Source organism: Paramisgurnus dabryanus, chromosome 2 (genome assembly GCF_030506205.2).
Source record: "Paramisgurnus dabryanus chromosome 2, PD_genome_1.1, whole genome shotgun sequence".
NCBI lineage: Eukaryota > Metazoa > Chordata > Actinopteri > Cypriniformes > Cobitidae > Paramisgurnus > Paramisgurnus dabryanus.
Genome location: NC_133338.1, coordinates 25,140,329 through 25,163,512, shown reverse-complemented (window position 1 = coordinate 25,163,512; position 23,184 = coordinate 25,140,329). Strand labels below are relative to the sequence as shown.

Here is a 23,184-nt window from a genome sequence, read left to right as displayed (position 1 = left end):
CTGAACATAATGTTACAGCCTTAGAAACACACACACACGCACGCACGCACGCACGCACGCACGCACGCACGCACACACACGCACGCACGCACGCACGCACACACACACACACACACACACACACACGCACACGATAAAATAACATAAAAATATATGTATATATAACATTCTGCTTTTCCTATTAGCCTAATAGAAAATGTGATACTTAAGTTTGCACAAAAGTTAAAATTGTCTTGCTTCCACCGATTTGCACAAACTGTCAGTTTAAGAAATCAGTTGATAGGCCGACTTAAAACGCATGCTATAATTTGCCTACAGAAAACTCAAACACAATATTGCATTTGCCGTATATAAAAAGAACTAAATAGTTTGCACAAACTGTTTATAAACTGATATTACTGATAATTGCTTAATAACGGTCATAACATGATAAAAGCTGTCACAGAATAAACAAAGCTTACTGCACTGTGAGGGTAACAGTATGAAACTATACACATATGTGAGCCTGGAACAGTCATTAGGGTCAATTTTCTAAAAAGTTGAAAAAATAAGCTTTTGATGTATTTTGTTAGGACAGGACAATATTTGAGATACAACTATTTAATAATCTGGAATCTAAGGTGCAAAAAATCAAATCATTGAGAAAATCACTTTTAAAGTTGCCAAATGAAATCTTTAGCAATTGCATCCAAAAATAAAGTTTTGATATATGTACAGTAGGAAATGTTCAATACATCCTCATGAAGGATGAGTTTTAGCATAAAACAAAAATCCATAATTTTGACTCATACAATATATTGTTGGCTATTGCTTCAAATACCTGTGCGACATAAAACTGGTTTTGTGGTTTAGGGCCATATGTTTTATAGTTTATAGTCCTAGAGCAATTGTCAGGCAAAAAAAACCATGTCTCATCAAACAATGCAAATTGAAACTAAACCCTGGCATAACCGATTTCCTTTACACATTTCCGTTATCATTATGAAATGACACTTCAAAGTTATATGCACGTAAACATCAGGCTGCATGCAGAGCTTTTGTGGGCACACCTGGGACCAACAGTCCTGTTTATATGTTCATAATATACCATGGAGGACCCATGTATACATTCTTTATGGTGATATTATTAGTAATAATATGAAAAGTAAACTTTGATAGTTCTCTTAACTGTTATTTACACTTAAGAAGTGTTAATTATTTCACATAAGACATAAAACCAATCATTCAACTTGTTCAATTAGACTGATATCCACCTGACCAACGATTAACACTATTCATTGAGATTTTTTTTTACAGCACATTTCCCTCAACATTTCAAACAAACAAACAAACAAACAAATACATGTGCTACATTTATTTCTAGATGCCACATGAAAGTATTACAGTTGTCTAGTTCACAGTAAAGTTATGTACACCTGTAGAAAGACTGACTGGCAGCAAAAGATAACATTTGTGGGTCCATAAGTTATATTACTTCTATAGTGTATGCAGCGTGAGACAATCTAAATTTTTTATGTATTTATGTTGTGATAGAGTATTTTCTCTAGATGTTTCACAAGAGTGAAATTGCAATACATGGTCAAATATGCACTAGTGTCAACACTTAGTTGGATATGCACTCTTTTTAAATGGGATATTTCTGCAAGTAGACCTGTTTATGTTTATTGATTTACAATGAAGCACATGACTATTGTATAAGTGAAAATCACATTTGAAAGAAATATGAGAGTTCATGTCCCTTTCTAATCCCAGGTCTCAAAGGTCAATAAAAATGCCAAAATGGGATAAGGTAAATGGGACATTCCAGTTGTTTAGCCTTAAAGCTGCTATTTGGACAACGAAGAGCAGTATTTGGAGAACAGCACTGATTTGTCAATATAGCAGCATAAAAAAACAAATCAAAATAGGAAATGCAGAGACAATAATGCCCTTCTCTGACAGCTTTTAGAGCAACAGTTGGTGGTTTGCAGTAAGGTCCACACCTAAAATAGTATAGCTATTTTTAATCACAAAATTATAACATATAATTACAATATACACATATGAACACTAACAGCAAATTAAATATTTACCTATCCCATTTTAAATAGATATTAAACATATGTTGCAAAATACAGGCTATATGTTTAGATTACAGTCTTTTAATGCAAACAATATACTTTGCAATAATACTTTGCATTCTATTCTATATATTTAATATTCGTTTTTTCCTTGATTTCATATAAAGCTGCTTTGAAACAATGCAACATTGTAAACAAAATGTATAGGCTATATTTAAACTGATATCAATTGAATATATCATAGATGCACGTGAAAAAACACCACAATAATCAATAATTGAGTAAATTCTGTATGGCACTTAATTATTAACGCATAATTATCCTAATTCACGCATTCAATGGTAGTCAGGTGAGAAGAGAGAAGCTCTAGCCTGGTTAGCCAGACCTACATCAAGATGTAAGGTCTGGCAACTCTTCGCACAAACGGCTCAATGCAAGGGGCGGGATATAAGGTTGTCCCTCAAAATGCCTCTGCACGCAATAGGATAGCGCTATGACCAATCAGAGCAACGAAGAACAAAGTTTTCAAGTAGGAACCGTCGCAGCTCTGTCGTCATCATGTTAAGCCCGCCCCACAGACGCTACACACGATGTGATTGGCCTGACCAAATTTTGGTTTTTGGAGCTGTTAAGTGTATTGTGAGTGCCTAGACTAAACCCTGGCAGCAAATATATTTTGCGGCCGCTAGGGTGCGTCTAGATTTCTAGGCTAGAGAAGCTCATCTTATCCCTTCAAACCAACCCAGACTGTGTTGTTCAAACACCCAGCCGCTGCACGTGATTAACACATGATAAACAGTACACTACACCGCTAAGAGGCGCATTTTCTGTACATTTCCCTCGTCAGAAGTTCGGTCAGTTAGATCAGGATTCATTTGTCTAATGAATCCTAATTAACCACGATTTTATTCAGGTAAAGATGTACGAAGCGTTCTTTTTTTGTCATATAATAGTTTCATTCCTGTGGTTCAACTAAATTCCTTACGTAAACAAAAACCGCTGTGGTGGTGCTTTGGTACATCAAGAAACTACCACACAACAAATGTGTGTAGCTAAATATGACAGGAATACCACAGCACTTTTTGTTGTACTGTATCAGACGAATTTATAATTAGATGCCATATGTGTTTTTCTGTTGTTTTCACGATTACCACATGACATTTTTGTAATGGTTAATTGTATTCATTTTTCATTTACACAAATCGCACACTTGTTTATTAAAAGTACTATTATTGCTATCGTTTTTTTTTTTTTTAATAAAATAATGTATTTCAGCGTGCTCTATAAAACCAAAAGCAAAGCTTAGGTTAAGGAACCGCCCTAAAGCCGATGTAACGTGATCCAGTCAGCAAATCTCATGCTACCTCATTCGCACTGCAGACTGTTACTCGCATGAGTCTCGCAGCATTTTCCTGATCAAAGTGATTCACTAGAGCTGTTTAAATTTCAGCTAGGCCCAAGGACAAAAAGTCATTTTATACTCTTTACTACAATTCTGTTGTAAATTTAATATCGTTGAGATCCAGGTGCCATTTGCACTTTTAACATGGCGAAGCTTTCGACATGGACGCTTCTGGCAGTCTTTTCTTTGCTGGTAGTGAAAGGTAAGCGTTTCGCCCCTCTTTGTTGAACCCTGTGCCATGCCTACTATTTTGTCGACCTGCGGGCACAGTGAGAAAGCATTTTTATAATAGACTTTAAAAATCAACCTCTTTTTTATTTATGTATACTGGATTCTTTATAGTCTATAAGAGCCTCGTTCAGAGAGCGCTAAAGTTGCGTTTTAACATCTGTAGACACAGTCTCCATCATGCTGTATGTCGGTGTCTAGCCATGGCTACCGTGCCGTGCATGACATATTGAGGCTCAACAAATGATCACTTATTCAGAAACAATGAAGATGTGAGTTTACGTAAATGTGAGAAATTTAAAGTCTTTACGCATGAGGATAGTGAATAAGACTATTTGTTTTAGTTCACATTTATTACTGTTTAGTAAGTGAGGCCAATTCAAAAACGAATAATTGTTGTGTCTTTTTGTTGTTTTTTATGATTAACCAAACCCCAATTCTTGAATATAGAAATAAGGGGTAGTTAAATCTTACCAAACTGGGATTGCTGCCAACATAATTTCCGGACGAGAATTCCCATTCTATTTGTAACGGAAATAGCATTACTCATATGCTAGCAAAATATTACAATAGTGAATCAAAAGATATTTAGAGAACAATGTAGTCTTCTCCAGTACAGGTAGGTTTGGGAGTTTGGAGTCAGAGCGCATGCGTATACGCAGGCACAATGCGCTCAGGTACGGCATACGAGTCTGGAATATTTTGGAGACTGCAGAAGATAGGAAGATACCAACATTTTGGCATGGGGGTGTCGTTCTGCTTGTGCGGTTTAAAAGGATTCTCTTAGGCACAATTCCTGTAGTCTTTCAAAACTTCTGATAAAAATCATGCAGGGTTATGAAATCAGAAACTGTTTGGTGAAAGTTATACCATCATGTGCTGTGAAAGACTAATTTGAATATTTGAAAGATGATGTGGACCCCGCCCTTTATTTTTTGAGACCCCTTTTAAATTTGAAGACCCCCATTAAAATGAATAAAGTAAGCCGGTGCAGAATGGCAGTGATAGACATCTCCTCCCTATTTCCTTGTGAGCCACACCCTCTGTTGTAGGCTATGTAATCAGATCCATGATAACACTCTCTTATCTGTAAACATTGTTTAGAGAAAAATGCCATCCGAAAATCATATTAATCCCAACATGTATGTAAACCTGCATGTATCTGTTGTGAATGTTAGAAGCACGTGACAGTATAGCTTCTATCACATGACATATTGACCACATAACAGTGTGCCCCATCTGAACTGGCTTTGGCACTGCTGCATGTGAGGCACTTATAGTCCTGTTGCTATTACTGGTGTGCAGTGTGATGACATATAGTCACACAAGACAGCTGCGAAATAATATGTGTGTGTGTGTGTGTGTGTGTGTGTGAGAGAGAGAGAGAGAGAGAGAGAGAGAGAGAGAGAGAGAGAGAGAGAGAAACAAACAAACAAACAAACAGACAAATAAATAAAAAACAGCCATTAAGAAAAAAAAAGATTGACCCGAATAAACTGAATAGGTGACCCTGGGCTAAATATGTATGCAGGGCATTTACAGCATAAGATGAACACGGACTGTAGTGTGACTTATTACAGAAAAAAATAATTTGCATAAATGTACCATCAAAAATGACACATGGGGAAAACATCTTTCCAGAAATGTCTTTGTGTTTTTGCGTTATATAAACACAAAAGATCTCTTTGTGCTACAAGAATGCATTGCTGTCATTTTCATGTCTTTGTTAAAATCCAGGAATGCAACGGCACTGCTGTGGAATTTGTTTTTCAAGAGGAATCTGTAGTAAAGCTGTAGTAAAAGCATAACAATATGGTGCTGTTGCTAAAACTGTTTGTGATGTGATGTGATATAGTGATATGTAATGTTCCTGTAACTCAGCTGGTAGAAGCATTGTTAGCAGCTCACAAGGTCACGAGTTTGATACCAAATACTGATAAAATGCATACCCTGTAATTCGCTTTAGATAAAAGCATCTGCCAAAAGCATAAATGTAAATATCCATAACATAAACATGCAAATAAGTATGATAATTTTTATATACAATGTTGCAATGTTTAGATGTAAAAGTGCAATACATTCTTGTTTATTTAGTATGCGTGATGTTCACTGAAGTAAATAATTTTGCACTGAAGTATTTTATACTGGTTTGTGTGTGTTACAGGATTTGGTCAGGATCTGAGTTTGGCAGATGCATTTGATGATGAACCAGGTGAGTATGAAAAAGAGCTGATGCATAACCCTGCAGCGTTTCAGCTAAAAGCTTATTGTCTGCTTTTGGTAAATGTAATGAGAAGACTGTTACTGTTACTTATCTGCATAAGAAGGACATTTATTTAGCATTTTTTACAGCTACCCCAGCACCTAAAGTAAAACCAGCAGGCGGTGACGGACCAGCAGGTCAGTTGTCAATGTTGCATTTTTGCAAATAGTTAATAACATTGAAAGTAGATCAAAAGTTGTTAAATTAGGCTTTCATAATTCAGTGATGTGATTATTAATCAAATCTTAAGACTCAAAACCAATTACCTTCAATAATATTAATGGATGTTAAATAAAACTAATTTAAAATATCTGAAAATTATCTTTATTGTGTTCAACAGTAAAGCCCACTCCTAAGCGTCCTGTTCCGCCCATGGTCCCAGGAAAGGATCCAGCAAAGCCCAAGCCTAAAGAGACAGGTGAGAAGGGCCTTATCGAATCCTTGCCAGTGTTTCTTCTTCAGATAACCAGATAGTTAATTATCCTACTAATCCTCTCAAACAAACACTGAAAGAGAAAATCCCTTCATGCCCCTGAAGTCTCATGGACTGGGATTCTGTGTGCCAAAACATACTGTTAATATACAACATGCAGTACCTTGTTAAGTAAAAAAGCTCATAGAAAAGTTTAATAAAAAAAAAAGGGTTTATTGAGGCTGTATAACTAGTATGAGGCACAAAAATAATATTTTTTTGTAAAGACAAAAATTTTTTAACAATAAGAATAAAATACACATAAGAATATTTTTTATTTTATTGATATATATATATATATATATTTATTTATTAATTTATAGTCACAACATCATATGACCTAATGGTTTGTTGCTGGTTTCTTAAAGGGATAGTTCACCCAAAAAAATCCAAATTCACTAGGGATTCACCGAATATTCGGCCACCGAAAATTTTTGGCCGAAAATGGCCCAAAAGACCATTTTCGGCTTTCGGCCGAAAGACTTTTATCACCGAAACAATACGGCCGAAATGTTGTGATGACGCAAACAGAGACTGCGACCTGCACATGCTTGTCTGAAGCAACATGTATGCGGCGTGGATGTATTTAACAGCAAAAAGGCGCTAAAGTACGCACAGAGGCACATGCGGTTGTGTCCGGTCCAGACGTGATCATCACAGTGAGTACGCCCTTCAAAGATCAGAACTCTTGATGTGTAAACTTTAGAGAGAGTCGCGCAAATGTGTCTCATACTGTATAGTCCATTAACATACATGTGCCGAACAAAGCAATTAAAAACAACGTAACGTTTTTATGCTGCGCTGTTTGGGATTCGCCTTCGTTCTCTGTGTGCGCGCGTTTAAGTGCCCTCAATAGTGCACACACGAGTGAGACGCAAACAAGCGAACGTAAAATCTTTCTGTTATTGACAGGGCACATATAAACAAAATTATCTCCAAAGTATTCTTTTTCTAATAAAAACATTTGTTTATGTCTTAAGTGTATGTATAGATTACAGTAATAAACCAGTCTCTGCTTATTTAAAGAGACAGTAACCTCAATTAACATACTTATACAAATAGCTCTAAAAATAATAATATATTTAATTTATACAATAAAGACAGCGTTATGACTCATTTAATTCGATTTCTGTCCCTAATGCTAATGTTAGCCCTTATTAATGTGCAGCTTTGTTCTTTTTTTATAAATGTTTGTAATTTCTTTATTTGTTATTAGATTTTCCCCACCCCCTTTTTGCTGATCTGAAAAATAATCTGAGCCGTGCCTCAAAAGCTGTAATGTGATCTGAACCGTGAGTTTTGTGATCTGTCACACACCCCTAGTAAAGTTAGTACACAGTGATAGCCATAAAGGCATTTGTACTAATAATTGGCATAATAATTTATTTCGGTGTTTCGGTTTTTCGGCCTTGGTTTCCTCATTTCGGTTTCGGCCAAGAATTTTCATTTCGGTGCATCCCTAAAATTCACCCACATGTTAAAAGCTTTTTTGTTAAACACAAAACTATTTTGATAATAGATGGTAAGTGCACAGTTATATTTACATTTAGTAATTTAGCAGACGCTTTTGTTCAAGGGTTAGTTAGTTTTTTTTTTACAGGAAATGTACAGATAAAGATTACGATTGAAAATAGAAAAATATATTAAGCTCTGTATTAGAAAGTGAGGTGTTAGCCGATTTTTTAAAGACGGCTACAGAGTCAGCAGATCGTGTCGTGACCGGCAGATTATTCCACAGAGAAGGTACACAATAGTGATTTTTTCCCCTTTTTGAGATGGCACCACAAGCCGTCACTCGGTGACAGAGTGAAGGGATCGAGAGGGCACATAACTTTGTATTAGCGAGTGAAGTTAAAGGGGGCTGACCCAGTGGTGGTTTTAAAGGCCAGGAGCAGAGCTTTGATGTATATTCTGAATTATCTATAAGGGTTTGGTTGTGGAGGCTGGGAGTCCGGCCAGTAACGCATTGCAATAGTCCACTCTGGACAGGACAACAGCCTGGACTAGGACTTGAATAGCATGCTCATTTAGGAAAGGTCTAATTTTCTAATATTGTAGAGGATGAATCTACAAGAGCGGGCGGTGCTGGCAACATGCTCCAAGAAGCTAAGCTGATCGATCATCCATTACCACTTCCAGGTTTCTGGCTGCCCTGGAAGGCGAATGGTCGAAGAACCTAGCTAAATGGAAGGGTTGTGATAAATCTTAGGGTCAGACAATATGACAAGCAGCTCCATCTTTGCAAGGTTTAGCTGGAGATGGTGATGTCCCTCAGGCATGCTGAGATGCAGGCAGAAACCATGGGATCTTCATGGTGGAGTTGTGTGTCACCTGCATAGCAATGGTAGGAAAAGCCATGTTTTCGAATGACAGAACCCAGGGATGTCATGTATATCACAAAAGAGCAGTGGGCCAAGCACTGAACCTTGAGGTACCCCGATATTAAGATGTTGGGGTTCGTCACCTCTCCAGGATACCCTAAATGACCTACCTGAGAGGTAAGATTTGAACCATAGTAGCGCTGTACAAGAGACACCCATAGCCTCGATGGTCGAAAGGAGGATGTAGTGATAGGCAGTGTCAAAAGCGGCGGATAGATCCAGTGGGATCAGTAGGCTACAGATGATTTGGAGGTTGCCATTGCCTCCCTTAGGCTTGGCTTCAATCATTGAGAGCAGCGCAGTCTCGGTGAAGTGACCACTTTTGAAACCAGACTGGTTGCTGTCCAGGAGGTTATTTTGTGTGAAAAAAGAGGAGAGCTGGTCAAAAACCACATGCTCAAGAGTCTTGGCAATTAGGGAAGGAGAGATATGGGATTGTAGTTTTCTAACGTTGCAGGGTTAAGTGTGGGTTTCTTCAGCAGCAGGGTTATCCAGGCCTCTTTAAAAGCTGCAGGGAATGTATCAGTGGAAAGAGATGAGTTGTTAAGGTGGGTGAGAGCAGGGATAACCGATGGAGAGATGGCCTGAAGGAGATGGGTGGGTATGGGATCTAACAGGCAGGTAGTCAGGTGGTAAGAACCAAAGACCTTGGAAACGACCTTGGAAATCCCCTATGGATGTCAATCGTTAGTTTCAATCCATTGTATTTGTTTGTCCTATGATGGAAGTTAATGGGTACTGTCAACTGTTTGGTTACCATCATTTATCAAAACATCATCTTTTATGTTTGACAGCATAAATATATGAATACAGGTTGCAAACAACATTAGTAAAAAGATGACAGAATTTAATTTTTATGGTGAACTATCCCTTTAAGGTACATATTTTTGATAATATTTTCATTTGATGTACACTCCTTGGTGGACAACCTTTTGGTGTAAATGTGAACTTCTTTACAAACACTAACATTTTAACCTCTACTAACAGAAGAGATATACAGGGAATTCTTTGATTCCACCATTCGGCCGGGTCTGTTACCTCGAACAACCACTAAACCTCTTGGTGTGTACCGTGCTGTCAGCCCGCTCATAGAACCGTTCATCATGTCTGTTTTCGTCTGTGTTGCATGAAGATTTTTATATTCACAGCAAGTCTAAGCAAGATTGGAGAAATAGGCCAAAATTAACAGCAGATTTATGGTTTAAGATCAATCTTATACATTTTGGCCATTATGTGATCATTTTGTAGCTGTTAGCCTTGTTTTCTATTATGCTTTGAATGTGCATGTTAAAAAGTCTACACAAAAGAAAGGCAATGTCTCCATCACATTCTTAACGTAAGTGTCCTATATCCAATTTACTAGTAAAAAGCATGAGTCAGTTTATGTAGCTTGTAATGTCTCGTACACTGATAGTATAACAATGCACACACATATAAACATAGCCTATGTTACTTTTATAAAAGGTTCAATTCTAATACAGAATGCACACAAACCAATAATGAGGTATATTCATTGTAATGTGTCCTATCTGAACTGGCAATCATTTCATGCAGACCACAGCAGTTAGCTAAATGCAAAAGCTTACAGTTCAGATATCTTACTGCATTAGAAACCACTAGTCTAGTGAATCACATTAAAACTTTCTTGTGGGTTGTGGCCCTTCCTTTTTACTGAGGTACTCAGTAGAGGTCTTCACGGGTCCACTTAGATCCGAAAACCCGAGGTCCGACCCGAGACCCAATCGGGTTCGGGTCCAAAAGTTTCACATGTGCCTCGGACACGGGTCGGGTACAATAATAGCGGCATCGGGTCTCGGGTAATTTAAAAATGAATGTGTTTCTTCTGAACGGACCCGAGAAGACGCGAACTCTCTCGCCTGTGTGCGTCAATGTCCTTTTCAAACCTCTCATCTGTTTGCCAAGAGCGCTTGCGACATTGTGTGGTTGTCGGAAGGTTCATTTTCGTTGAGACAAACATGTCAGTCAATTATAAATGTACATTTTAGCGGTTACGTTGGTGTCGTCGTCAGATAACAAAGTAAAACGAATGGAGCAGCTCGCCAAATTGGTTGCAAGGCCACCGGAGTTTCTTTCTGTCTGACTGCTGCGCGTGGGTCTGCAGAATGCACACACGTCAGTGCCGTTTACATTCGGTTCCAGTCGGGTTAAAAAAAAAATTTCACTAGTTCGGGTTGGACTCGGGTCTAATTTTCTCGGGTTTGTCTCGGGTCGGGTCTTTCTTTAAAAATTTTTTATTTATGCACGTCGGGTTCGGGTATGAAGTTATTCGGGTCATTTCGGGTCGGGTACATTTCTTTGGACCCGAGAAGACCTCTGGTACTCAGTAGCTTCTGAGCTCTTACAGGATTGGCATATATGGTCATTGCAGTTGATTTCTATTAGTCAGCTCAACCAATCAGGTTTAAGCGTTCCTCAGTCTGTTTTAGTGCATGTTAATGTCATTTGATGACTTCACTGCAGTCAGTGAAACGTTGCTGACCAGCTCCAATTCATCTTTTTATCCATTTATTTGAAGTGTTTTATACTCTAGTATCATATCATTTTGGGCATCACTTGTACTTGTCTTTAATCATTTTAGTAGCATGCTATATGTCAAACCATAATGGGGTTACCATCTGATACCATCACTGTACCGTAGTATCACTACCGGACTACTCAGTTTAGTGTTTTCCATTGTCACTTGTAGTTGTTGTACAATTAACTCTGTGTTTCTTATGTACTGTGTGAGTTATATACTGACACATTTATTTTGCCTGATAGATGAATTTGATCTTGCGGATGCTTTGGATCCTAACAATGACATCAAAGGAAAGGGTAAAGACTCTGACAAAAATGGTGCGTATTTTTCTGTCTATACAGTTTTCTTGTATACAATTTTCTGTCTATATCTTTTTACATATTTGATTTGTTGTAGTTTATTTGAGTAAGTCAGCCATCTTCAACAGGAATGTTTGGTTTGAATACAAAGCACCTAATGTTAAATGTAAAAGATGGATAAATCCAGCTTGCTAAATAAGTCTTTGGTTAAGTCTTATTTGTCTGAGAAATATAAATAGGTCAAATTCATAAACATGGCGATATTGTTTTAAAATACATAAAGGTAAGATTTTACCTTACACTCTAAAAATGGCTTGGATATTTTTAACCCAAAGTGGTTAAATATTGGACAGAACACACTGCTGGGTTAAAATTGACCCAATGCTGGGTTGTTTTCACCCAACTGCTGGGTTATTATACCCCATGGTTGCATAACAATAACCCAGCATGGGGTAATTTTTAACCCAGCATGTTTTCTGTCCAATATTTACCCATTATTGGTCAAAAATAACCCAGCCATTTTTAAAATGTAAGCTGCTGTTTCTTACTGGAATCTGGAATCAAAACTGTTGACAGGTTTGAGAGTTGACAGGTTATTCTTCCCAATTTTTAATGTCCCTGTAATCTTAAGGGTCATCAAAGGCATAGCCAATAGGATCACAGTATACATTAGCAGGTAACCTACTCAGCTGTTATTGGTAGTCAGGATGAATTAACCCAAGATAGCCAGGCGTGATGCATCTCCTGTCCTTGCTAGATAAAGGTCTTGGAGGAGGAGGCCGTGATGATGGCCAACCCAATAGCCGAGGTGGTAAGAAATCAACAGCTGTTTTTGGGTAATGTAGCATGGGAAACGTTATTTTCTTGGCTGGAAGAATCACGCTTCATACCGAATCAAATAAAAACCTCACCCTTCTTTAAACTCTAATCGGCTGTTCGGCTTTCAGGAATTGAATCATGTTCTATTTACATATTGACCACAAAGGCTCCTAATCTCTTTTATCTGCAGCAAACTTGGATTTTGCATGGATTTGGGTTTTATCCTCCAGACTGTTGTTCTCTTGCTTTGCACTCAATTGTATTAGCAGCTTTCTGTTTCCTACAGTTTTAAGGGTTTCTGGCTTTTTCCTATCTTGGGATCCCACAAGGTTCTTCGTTTAAATCGCTCTGGGTTCTAGTTTGAGAGCTATAGAGAGCTAATATGTCAAATAAAATGAAAAGAACCAAGATTGAATAAAGTAAATGTGTACTTATCATGTTGCTCTCAGGCTAATTGTCTTCTTTAACTTTTCAGGTGGTGGTTTCTCAGACAACGACCTTGTGGATGTAGGGAAAGATGAAACCTATAACCCAGACAAAGGCAAAGGTAAAGGCTTATCTGTTAAATCTCACTATCTCACATGGTTTGAGGTAAATGTCAAATTTAAGAGCAGTAATTAGCCTATTGTAGTTGTGTAAATTTAATGTTCATGTTTTTGCAGGTGGACGAGCAACTGGAGGTAGCGATTCGGATGAAAATGGTATGAAACTCAAATTGTAAAGGTTTAATTAACCTAACTGTCTAATTAAATACTTTTTATATGCAATTATTATTGAGGATTATTTGTTAACCCTTAAGAAATTAAAAAATGTACTTATGCCAAGAAATGACACCTTGACAAAAACTGCACTAAAAATATTATATATCAATATTTTTTCAGCTTTAAACGATACAATCTTTTAAAACTATTCTGCCTGAAACATATTAATAAAAGTTATGAAAATTTTAACCCTTTATACCCTATACGTTTACATTAGTCGAACCACGGTGTTCGGCTGATGTCGTGAAACCTTTTGTGGGACATCGTAAACTGTAAAGAAAAAAACTGTTACATTTTAATGCATGCATGGAATAGCGCCACCTGGTGCACAAGTATAAAAATCTAAACTTGAAGGCCACTAATCCAAAATAATAACTTGACATAAAGGTATGCATTAGTTTATGTTAAGATAAATTGGGGGGGGGGGGTCAAAAATAGCAGTTATAATGGTTTTCAATGGGGCATTTTTCTGGCCCTATGATCACATGTGTCGGTTTTTGCGTAGCTTAGCCATGTTAAGCTACCGTAATTTAAAAAACTGAAACCAAAATGATTAACCTCTGGCAATTTTGGGCAATATTCAATCAACACAGTCAAATAAGAATGGCAAAAAATGTCCCTATGATCTCTTAAGGGTTAAATATGTTTTGTAGAAACAGTGGCTCAGACTGGTACCATCGCTGGTATTGCGAGTGCTATTGGCATGGCGCTGGTTGGTGCAGTGAGCGGCTACATCTCCTACCAGAAGAAGAAGTTTTGCTTCAGCATACAACGTAAGACTGTTTCAATCTCAAATTCATCACATCTCATTTAAGTTGAATGGCTTCTAATTGCTTCTCTCATACTTAATTTTTCCACAGAGAGTCTGAATACAGATATGGTGAAGGCGGATGCTCCAGATGCTGTAGTAGCACAGGAGCCACAAGGTAGAGACCCCCTTTTCATGACATTTTTACGAGACAAATAGATCAGTTTTATGAAACAGTTACAGTAGAAAATGTTTTATAACAGTGTTTCTCAATATCAGTCCTCACACCACCACCTCCAGAATGTTTTAGATGTCTCAAACATAAATGGCGACATCACAGTCTGAGTGTGACATCACAGTACCGCAAGAGTGATCTGAAAGCATACAGAGTACAGAGTCTGTCTGCACAGCACCACTAAAGTCGAACAAGCCTAATAGTATAGATATCACCTTAACACACTAACAAGCTGATGAGATGGATCAGGGTTTTTTTTATATATGGAGATATATAAAATATAATGGGAGGGGGGATGCAAGGACTTCAATTGAGAAACACTCCATTGTAATATTGTAGATATCATATCAAAGGTATGTATAACATTATAATCTGATGTGTATTAAACTAAATGCACAGTGCTTTGATATTTCTTACATGGTATTAGACTTTTTGTTTTTATATTAGTTTAGATGATTGAATGATTAGTTTAATTTTAGCATGGCAGCCATGATAAAGGGAATTTAAAGAAAAACACCACCGTTTTCAATATTTTATATTTTACTCTTTTCTTCCCTCAATGTAAATGAATTAATACATACCTAATACCCATCTTTTTTCAATGTGTGCACTTAATCTTTGTACAGCACGTTGTGAATGTCTCAGCACCATTCTTTCATTAGGATCCAAACAGGGATGAATTTAGAAGCCACCAAACACTTCCATGTTTTCCCTATTTAAAGACTGTTACACAAGTAGTTACACGAGAAAAGGTTAAATTAATCTAACTGTCTAATTATGCAATTATTGCGGACTATTTGTTAACCCTTAAGAGATTAATTTTTTCTTACGTATGCCAAGAAATGACACCTTGACAAAAACTGCACAAAAAATGTTATATATGAAAAAAAATTCACTTTAAACGAGACAATCTTTTAAAACTACTTTTGCCTGAAACATTCATATAAAATATAAATAAATTTTTTGAAAAATGTAACCCTTTATATGCCAATATGTTTACATGTATTTTAAAGACTGTTACATGAGTGGTGGCACAAAGGAGTGATATTACTGAGGTGGAAGTGCTGCAAACTAAGTGCTCTTTTTCCATATAATAGTTCTAATTTTTTATCCGCTTAAAAAATCGCCACGTTTTATTTTATGCCACCATACTTACTCGTGTAACTACTCCTGTAAGTAGTGTTGCTTTCGTCAACGAAAAGTATGACGAAATATCCTCGTCAACGAACCTTTATCACGTGACGAAAACGAGACGAGATGCAACGTAAATGCTGGTCATGTGACGAAAACTATAATAAAATGTATAATACAATATTGTTGACGAATAAAAACGAGACTAAAAGTGGTTTACTAAATAAAAACTATGCTAAAATGTTTCTTCATTTTCGTTGACCAAAACGAGACGAGACGAAATGTTATAATGTTATTTCGTCTAGCCATCTCTTGGCACCTCGCCACCTGACTGCAAATTATCATGTGTGTTCAATGGCGCGCTGCAAATCGATCCGCAAAAATACGTAAACGTACCGCGAGAGCGATTATAAAGCATGCAGAGCAGTCTGTTCTCGCGATGCTTTGATATCATACGCAATCCGTTTGCGCAGAAACACATGACACGTCACGTTTGATGGCCAGCTGCGCCCGCGAATACACCGCCGCATCAAGTCTTCAAATGGAAACAAAAAGTCCAAAATGAAACCCGTGCATCGTTTTCAGGTGAGTTCACAAGCCTGTTAATATGTATAGCGTTGACTGCTGGCACCGCAAACTCATCAGTGTGATTTAAATAATATAACAATGTACCGGTTTGCATCTTCAATCGTTTAAATGACATGTGCTGCGTTGTGTTTTGAAGCATGGTAAATATATATATGCTAAAGACGTTGTTTTATAACTTATATGCTAACAACAAGGGTCTAGCTGTGTCCTTATTTATTATTTGAATTAACTAAACTTGCTTAACTGAATGCTTGAGTGTTAAATCAATCAAACAGCTGTATTATTAAGAACATAACCATACATACAAACTTTTGCTTTTGTTCATAGACATCTGATGTTTCTTAAAGCTGGCTTTTAATTTACTTACAAGAAAGATATTTAGTAATTCTCCAAAATTGCTTGGATTTATACTGACACGTAAAATTAGCTTTGTCACATTAGAGTGCCATTAGCTACACAAATACAGATATACTATATTGCATATTTGTATAATTGTAGTTTGTGTGGTCAAAATACAATTATAAATGATAACAATAGCATTTTAATAAAGTGCTATTCTCACACATAGCCTACTATAGTTGTGATTTTGTTGTTGTTTTTTAACTAAAGGTGGCACCACCGTAAAAGTCAGCTTATGGCACCCATCTGACCAGCAGTGGCCCTGTGTGTGTGTTTCTGCTTAGACTACTCTGTTTTGATTATGTAGACCAGTGGTCACCAATCCTGGTCCTGGAGGGCCGGTGTCTCTGCAGAGTTTAGCTCCAACCCTAATCAAACACACCTGAAGCTCCTTACTTAGCTGCCGCAGGTGTGCTTGATGGGTAGGAGCTAAACTCTGCAGAGACACCGGCCCTCCAGGACCAGGATTGGTGACCACTGATGTAGACTTTAATGTAGACTCTTTACCTACAGTCAAGTCACTCACTCAGAGGTTAAATAAAATTAAGTAAAATATATATCTTCAAATCAAATAAATTCCAATCAGAGCATCTTCCAAGTCTGAAATGGATGTATTCTTATATCTATAAGGTATAATATAACAAGATAACTTTTTTTAATGGGTTTGGCTAAAAGAAAATTTTGATTTTGTCTACACTACTGCTAGGTACTTATACTAAATTGACTGGGTTAAATAGAATTGAATTACTAAAAAGAGACTAAAATACAATTTTCATTGACTAAAACTAGACTAAAAATGTCACCAGTTTTCGTCGACTAAAACTAGACAAAAATAGTCAAGGATAATTCTGACTAAAATAAGACTAAAATGCCCAGACTTTTAGTCGACTAAAACTTGACTAGACTAAAAAGAGTATGAACTGACTAAAACTAATAAAAACTAAAATGTCAGCTTGACACAAAGACTAGACTAAAACTAAAATGAAAACAGGCCGCCAAAAACAACACTACCTGTAAGAGTCTCAAATAGGGAAAACATGGAAATGTTTGGTGGCTTTTAAATTCATCCCTGTTTGGATCCTAAGGGGTTGTGTACACCAAAACTTTTACGCCCGCGGCCGGCGCATGTTTTCAATTGTTTCCAATGGAAGCTCGGCGTTTTTCAAATAAGCCAGCAGCTAGCGGGTTTTTTCCGCGCTGAAAACCGGCGCTCGACGGTTTTTCCGCGCTCGGCGCTGAGCGTCGAGAGTTGAATGGGATTCAACTTTGGTAGAAAAGCTCCGCTCGTCAATGTCAGTTCTCACACGGCCGCCCAATCACAGTGGAGGAGGGGCGGGACATTACCACAGCAACCAACCGGCTCGCAGCTGAAGTATCACAGCTACCAAAGCGCTCAGCTGAAGAAAGCTGGCACTCAGCTGAAAAACAGCTGGCATTCGGCGTCCTCAAGGCGTTTTCAGCCGCGTTTAAAAGTTTTGGTGTACACAACCCCTAAGGAATGAATGGGGCTAGGCTAAATGCTAACACATTTACGACGCGCTGTACAAAGATTAAGTGCACGCATTGAGAAAAGATAGGTATGTATTCATTTGTCTAAGTTGAAGGAAGAACATAGTAAAATATTGAAACACGGTGGTGTTTTCCTTTAAATGACTTATCAGACCACATATATTTATTCAATTCAATTTTATTTATACTTGCGCTTTTCACAATTGTTTAATTGCTTCAAAGCAGCTTTACATTAAAAAATAAAACAGAAAACTCGTTGGACAACATAAGAAGCAGAGAACAGCGGCTAAGATTAAACCATACTAGCGAGTAATGTAAAAATGTAATGTAATAATGTAATGTAGTAATGTAATAATAATGTAACTTATAGAAGAGAGTTCTAAGTTAAGCCAATGTCAGCTGACTCACTAGGGGTTGAAAAAACTCCTAGGAGAAAAACCCTGTGGGAAAAAAGTCCTAGGTAAAAAAAAACCTTAAGAGAGAGACAGACATAGCTGATTTTATAAAGGATAACTATATATTAGATACTATATTATAATATTTTAAATACCATATAAGTAGTCTTAATCTTGTCTTTGTAAACATGATTGTCATTCTTTAGGGCACCTTTATTCTACTTTTCATGTTTTGATCTGTTTATAAGTTTTTTTAGGGATAGCAGAATATATATTGAATATGTATTTTGTATTGAATGTGAAGTTCTTTGATATAGATTAAATTTTTTCTTCCAATCCCAGTTCAACAAACTCTTCTCCAGCCTCCTAATGCCGAGCCACCGACAGAGGAAAATGCAGTGTAACCTGAAACGCATCCAAACAGAAGGGGCACAGTTCTGAATCTTCATTTCCCCATTTCAATTCCACTGTTTTCCACTATACATACACCACACGCCCTTTTTGAAGTACCAATGTAACTGTTTAAATCAAGGTTAAACTTAATGTCATATCATTTAATTTATTCAACTGTTGAAGTGTGTTTGCAATAATGAATTGAACTCTGGTAAAAATTAAGTTTAGCACGGTCTGCTGAGACCCGAGCATTCGCAATCAAGTTTTTTAAGAATCGGTATGGAACCCCATACAAAGAGTCGCACACCGTACTGCAGTACAGTCTTGATGTTTACCTTTTCAAATTAATGTGTCAGATTAGCTTAGAGAAATGCATGCTTAAAGGATTACTTCTTTAGAAACTGAAGTTGCTGTCATTATTTACTCACTCATGTTGTTTTAAACTCGTGTGACTTTATTCTTCTGCAGAACGCATTATAGGCTAATTAAAAAAATCTGGGTGAGTTCAATAAAATGGCAGTCTATCATAGTTTTTTTATTGCTTATTATTACACAGCGCTCTGGAATGCTTGATTCTGATTGGCTAGTCATGACATTCTGAGGTTTCATATTCCTAATAACACCGCCTCATCCGGCAACTGTGAGTTATATTGACAGGTGCAGTTAAATAGCCACAAATCAAAAATATACATGCATTATTAATATCGTGAGATTATAGTGACAATTGATTAAACCAGATACATGTTCGTCTTGTTTGAACTTCACTCCTTGACCTAAACCCGCTAGGTAATGGGTTTCTCTCCTTGCGTTGGCTTTGTTTTTTACAAACCAGCGAATTATATATCAAATCAATATTTTATTTCCATAAATTTACCCCGAGTGCCAAATAGCTTTCTTATAAATGTGTTAATGTACATTCAGACGGTTGTTATTGCAAATAAATCCATACAGGGTGATACAAGACTCAAGTCATCCTGTCGGGATTTATTCTGCAAAAACAATCGTCTGGCTGTACTATATCCCTTATAAAGCACCCCAAAAAAAGTGAATGTGGTTTGCTGATTATTTCCAAGTGCTGTCTGGTTGATTTTTTATCACGTTTACAGTAAAATCATAAGCTCATGTTCATTCAAATATACACAAAATGTACATAATATGAACATCAAGAACGCACATAGGAGAGAAATGATGTGTTCTGCAGAAGATAGCAAGTCATAGAGATTTGCGAGTGAGTAAATCAGTCTTTAGATAACTGACGATTCCTATGTTTACAGAAACAAGTGATTGGATAATCATAAATATGCTTTTAGACTGTTACAGTACGCTAACAGGTTGTTGCTATTGGTGGCATATGCTCATGAAGGATTTGTCTTTTATTTTATGTTTGCACTTTTGGCATTTTGGAAGGGGTTTTTGTTTGATCGTTAGTTTTACACGATCTGTATATATTTGCCTTGCATTCACATGGCAATGTGAAAAGATTGTTACACATATATGCAGGTATTTGTGTGTCTTAGCAAACTTTTTAGTGAAGTGACTTTTTGACTCAATTTAAGGGTGTGGTTCACCCAAAAATGAAAATTCTTTCATCATTTACTCAGTCTCATTTCTTTGTTCTGATGAACACAAAGGAAGATATTTTGAGGAATGTTTGTAACCATGAGCCCCATTCACTTCCATAGTATTCTTTTTTTCTAGTATGGAAGTGAATGGGGCTTGTGATCGGTATTTTAGAAATGTATAAAGGTAACAACATGAGAGTAAGTAAATGATGACCGAATTTTCATTTTTGGGTGAACTATTCCTTTAATGACTGATGTCAGAAACTAACCAACAGCTGCTTACTGTCTAATTTGCTTAAAAAACAACAATGATCAAAAGGGGTATAAGTGTGAAGATGTGATTGTGTTGATGAAAAAACCATGTCGACTGCTTTTGTGCGTAGTATAGCTGGATGTCAGTGGTTACGATTCCTTCTTTTGAGGAATAGATGACCCCGACGTGATGAGAGTGGCTAGTTACAGTTGTGTGTGGAAGTAACTGTTAGTTGTGTTTTCATGTTAGCACAATACTTGCGCGGTGTAGTAATTCTTGTATCGCAAATTCTGTTCGATTGCCGTATGGGAGTTTTAAGGGAATAATGTGCTTGTATATTGCGTACTTGAAGATTGTACTCGAACTGTTGTGTCAGTGTATCTCTATTCACACTTGTAGCACTAAATGTACATAAATGTTTGTAGCCCCCCCATTTTCTTTTCAAATGGGGAGTAGTTTTCGTCCTAGCTTAGTGTTTGTATCATTTGTAGCATGTTTGAGCTTTCGAGTCTTTTTAGTATCCTTGTAGACTTGTTGCACCCTTACCAGTTTTGCTATTGCCTTAAGTCCCTGGCTGCATTCCCAGTAGCCTGTTTTGCATATTGGTCCATCTCACTTGCTCGGATGAAAGGGCCCAGCCTTATTAACCCTGTAGTTCTCTAATGGTTACCATCCAGAATTGTAAGGAAAACTAGCAAGGAGAGTTAGCAAAACTGACTGGAAAGCAGAACAATGCCGTCCCTAATCGATGCTCCAGACTTTCCTGTAGCTTTTGTTTTTCACTGTGAAATCAGGTGCACATTTTATACCCCCTAGCTTCCTCTAGTCCTTGCCAATGGTGCTTTCCTTCCTAACGCCTTACCACGCTAACATTAGGGAAGACACGCAAGCAAACTAACACCACTTACAGTCGCAACCATTAGGAGGGCTGCATCAGTTGAATGTTTAAACCAGACATACTGTAGCAGATTAGAACCTGCATTGGTTGCAGTTTGAACCAAAATATTGCTCTCTCTCTATCAATCACATTCAAGATGAACTAGATTTACAGTACAATGGCACAATGTTGCCTGATATCAGCACGTTGCTTTAAACAGCCAACTCTACACAGTGACAGTTTATCCTTTCATGGCTTTTGAAGCATATCAATAAAAACAACCCAACAGAATGTTAGCTGAATGTAACTCTTTTTACTGATAAGACGTTTGTTAGGCTACATAGAACATTGTAGCGTTATTGGTGCTAGATTTGTAAGAAATGAAGAACACCAAAGATAAAATGTGATGGTTTTTGCATGTGTTTCGACTTTGGTGTCAATGTAGTGATCCGGTGAATTTTAAAGGATGACTAAATGAAAGACCCCATCACCTATCTGTGTTTATAATAGCCGTTTCCACATTGGTTGCTTGGTCTGCATGATCCGACTGTTAAAACCTCCCAAAATCCTTTAAATTAGTCTAAATTTTAAAAAAATTAGGTGGCCTTTAAGAGATTCGAATGGCAAAGGTTGCATTTGTAAGGCTCTCTGGTATTGTTAGGCCAGTAGTTGCAATGTTGTCAAAACAAGGGTGTAAACGCAGAACTGTACAGATTTGCATGTTTTGAATTCTAGCTGTAGATAATATTAAAGTTCTTCTTGTGTGCTGGGTTTATTCCTGATAAAAAAAAATGTTGTTATTGGGCCAGACGTTTCTGAGGTGTCTTGAATTTGCACTGCCAGTTTAGCTTTCCCATCATATTACAGCCACAGATCAGATTTTTAATGCTGTGCAATATTAGGTGGTTTAAGTAAATACATTTGGTCATGATCTGAACCTTTCAGCATTGAATCTCTCACTGAATTACACAAATATAGAATGTAATGAAAACTCACAAACGCATACAGTATAAATACATGGATTTGAACTGGGAATCCCCTTTTAGAAACTTTAAATTTCTACTATTGTAATTTGATATTCAAATTTTGTTCAGAAATTTTATTCTGTATCCCACTGGCTTTACCTATAGCGGATATCAGCATAAAGAAACCCAATAATAAACGATTTATCTTGTCTTTGATTGATTGTTTCATTTATTTTACTTATCAGGTTGTAATATCTACAATTAAGAAATGTATAGGTATGTATAGAGAATAAAAGTAACAAAAAGAATAAACATATACAAAAATACACTTATCAAATAAAACAAACAAAAATACACAGTATATTAAAAGGTGCATTTGAAATATTACTTGTAATCAACATTTAAAGGACAAGTTCGGTATTTTACACTTAAAGCCCTGTTTTCAGATTGTTTATGATGAAATAGAACGGTTTTGACTGAAATTTGGACATATGATGCTGTCCCGAGAATTTTTGGTTTCTGTTGTATCACCCCATACCTCTACAATGGCTATATAGGTGCACAGGAACAATCCTTCCTAAAATGCATTAAACTTTCGTTTACAAAGACGTGAAACTAACCGAGTGGTCAGGGGTGTTCACTGATATGCTCACACAGAAATCGCTGCAAAAGATGCTTTCCAAAAGGTTTTATCGTAGTTTTGTCCAACTCAATTGACTTGTATTAGATGTGCTGTGAGGTACTTGTAATACTCCACGCCGGGAACTTTGTTTGTATTCTTGCAATTGGCAAAGGCGGATTATCGGCACCAACTGGGCTGGATTGTCTATTATTCAAGCTCTCAACGGAAAAATATACGGGTGTGAGGCGTTTGGAAAAATAGGTCCACAAGTTTACAACGAATG

The 23,184-nt window shown here is 37.0% G+C and overlaps 1 protein-coding gene across 5 annotated transcripts; it reads left to right on the top strand.

The window, feature by feature from the left end:
* The first annotated feature begins 3,411 nt into the window (after positions 1 to 3,411).
* Positions 3,412 to 22,495, top strand: cd99l2 (CD99 molecule-like 2). 5 transcript variants are annotated; one of them, XM_065248802.1, is made up of 12 exons: positions 3,412 to 3,664; positions 5,855 to 5,902; positions 6,043 to 6,090; positions 6,294 to 6,371; positions 9,794 to 9,868; positions 11,588 to 11,662; positions 12,402 to 12,452; positions 12,939 to 13,010; positions 13,126 to 13,164; positions 13,878 to 13,997; positions 14,085 to 14,150; positions 18,572 to 22,495. In XM_065248802.1, exons 1-12 carry the CDS (start codon positions 3,607 to 3,609, stop codon positions 18,631 to 18,633), a joined length of 792 nt encoding a protein of 263 aa, XP_065104874.1. In that variant the 5' UTR covers positions 3,412 to 3,606; the 3' UTR covers positions 18,634 to 22,495. The 5 variants fall into 5 exon arrangements, with proteins under 5 accessions (XP_065104874.1, XP_065104873.1, XP_065104876.1 ...); XM_065248801.1 differs by having other exon boundaries at positions 12,402 to 12,455; XM_065248804.1 differs by lacking the exon at positions 9,794 to 9,868 and having other exon boundaries at positions 12,402 to 12,455.
* Positions 22,496 to 23,184: the final 689 nt, after the last annotated feature.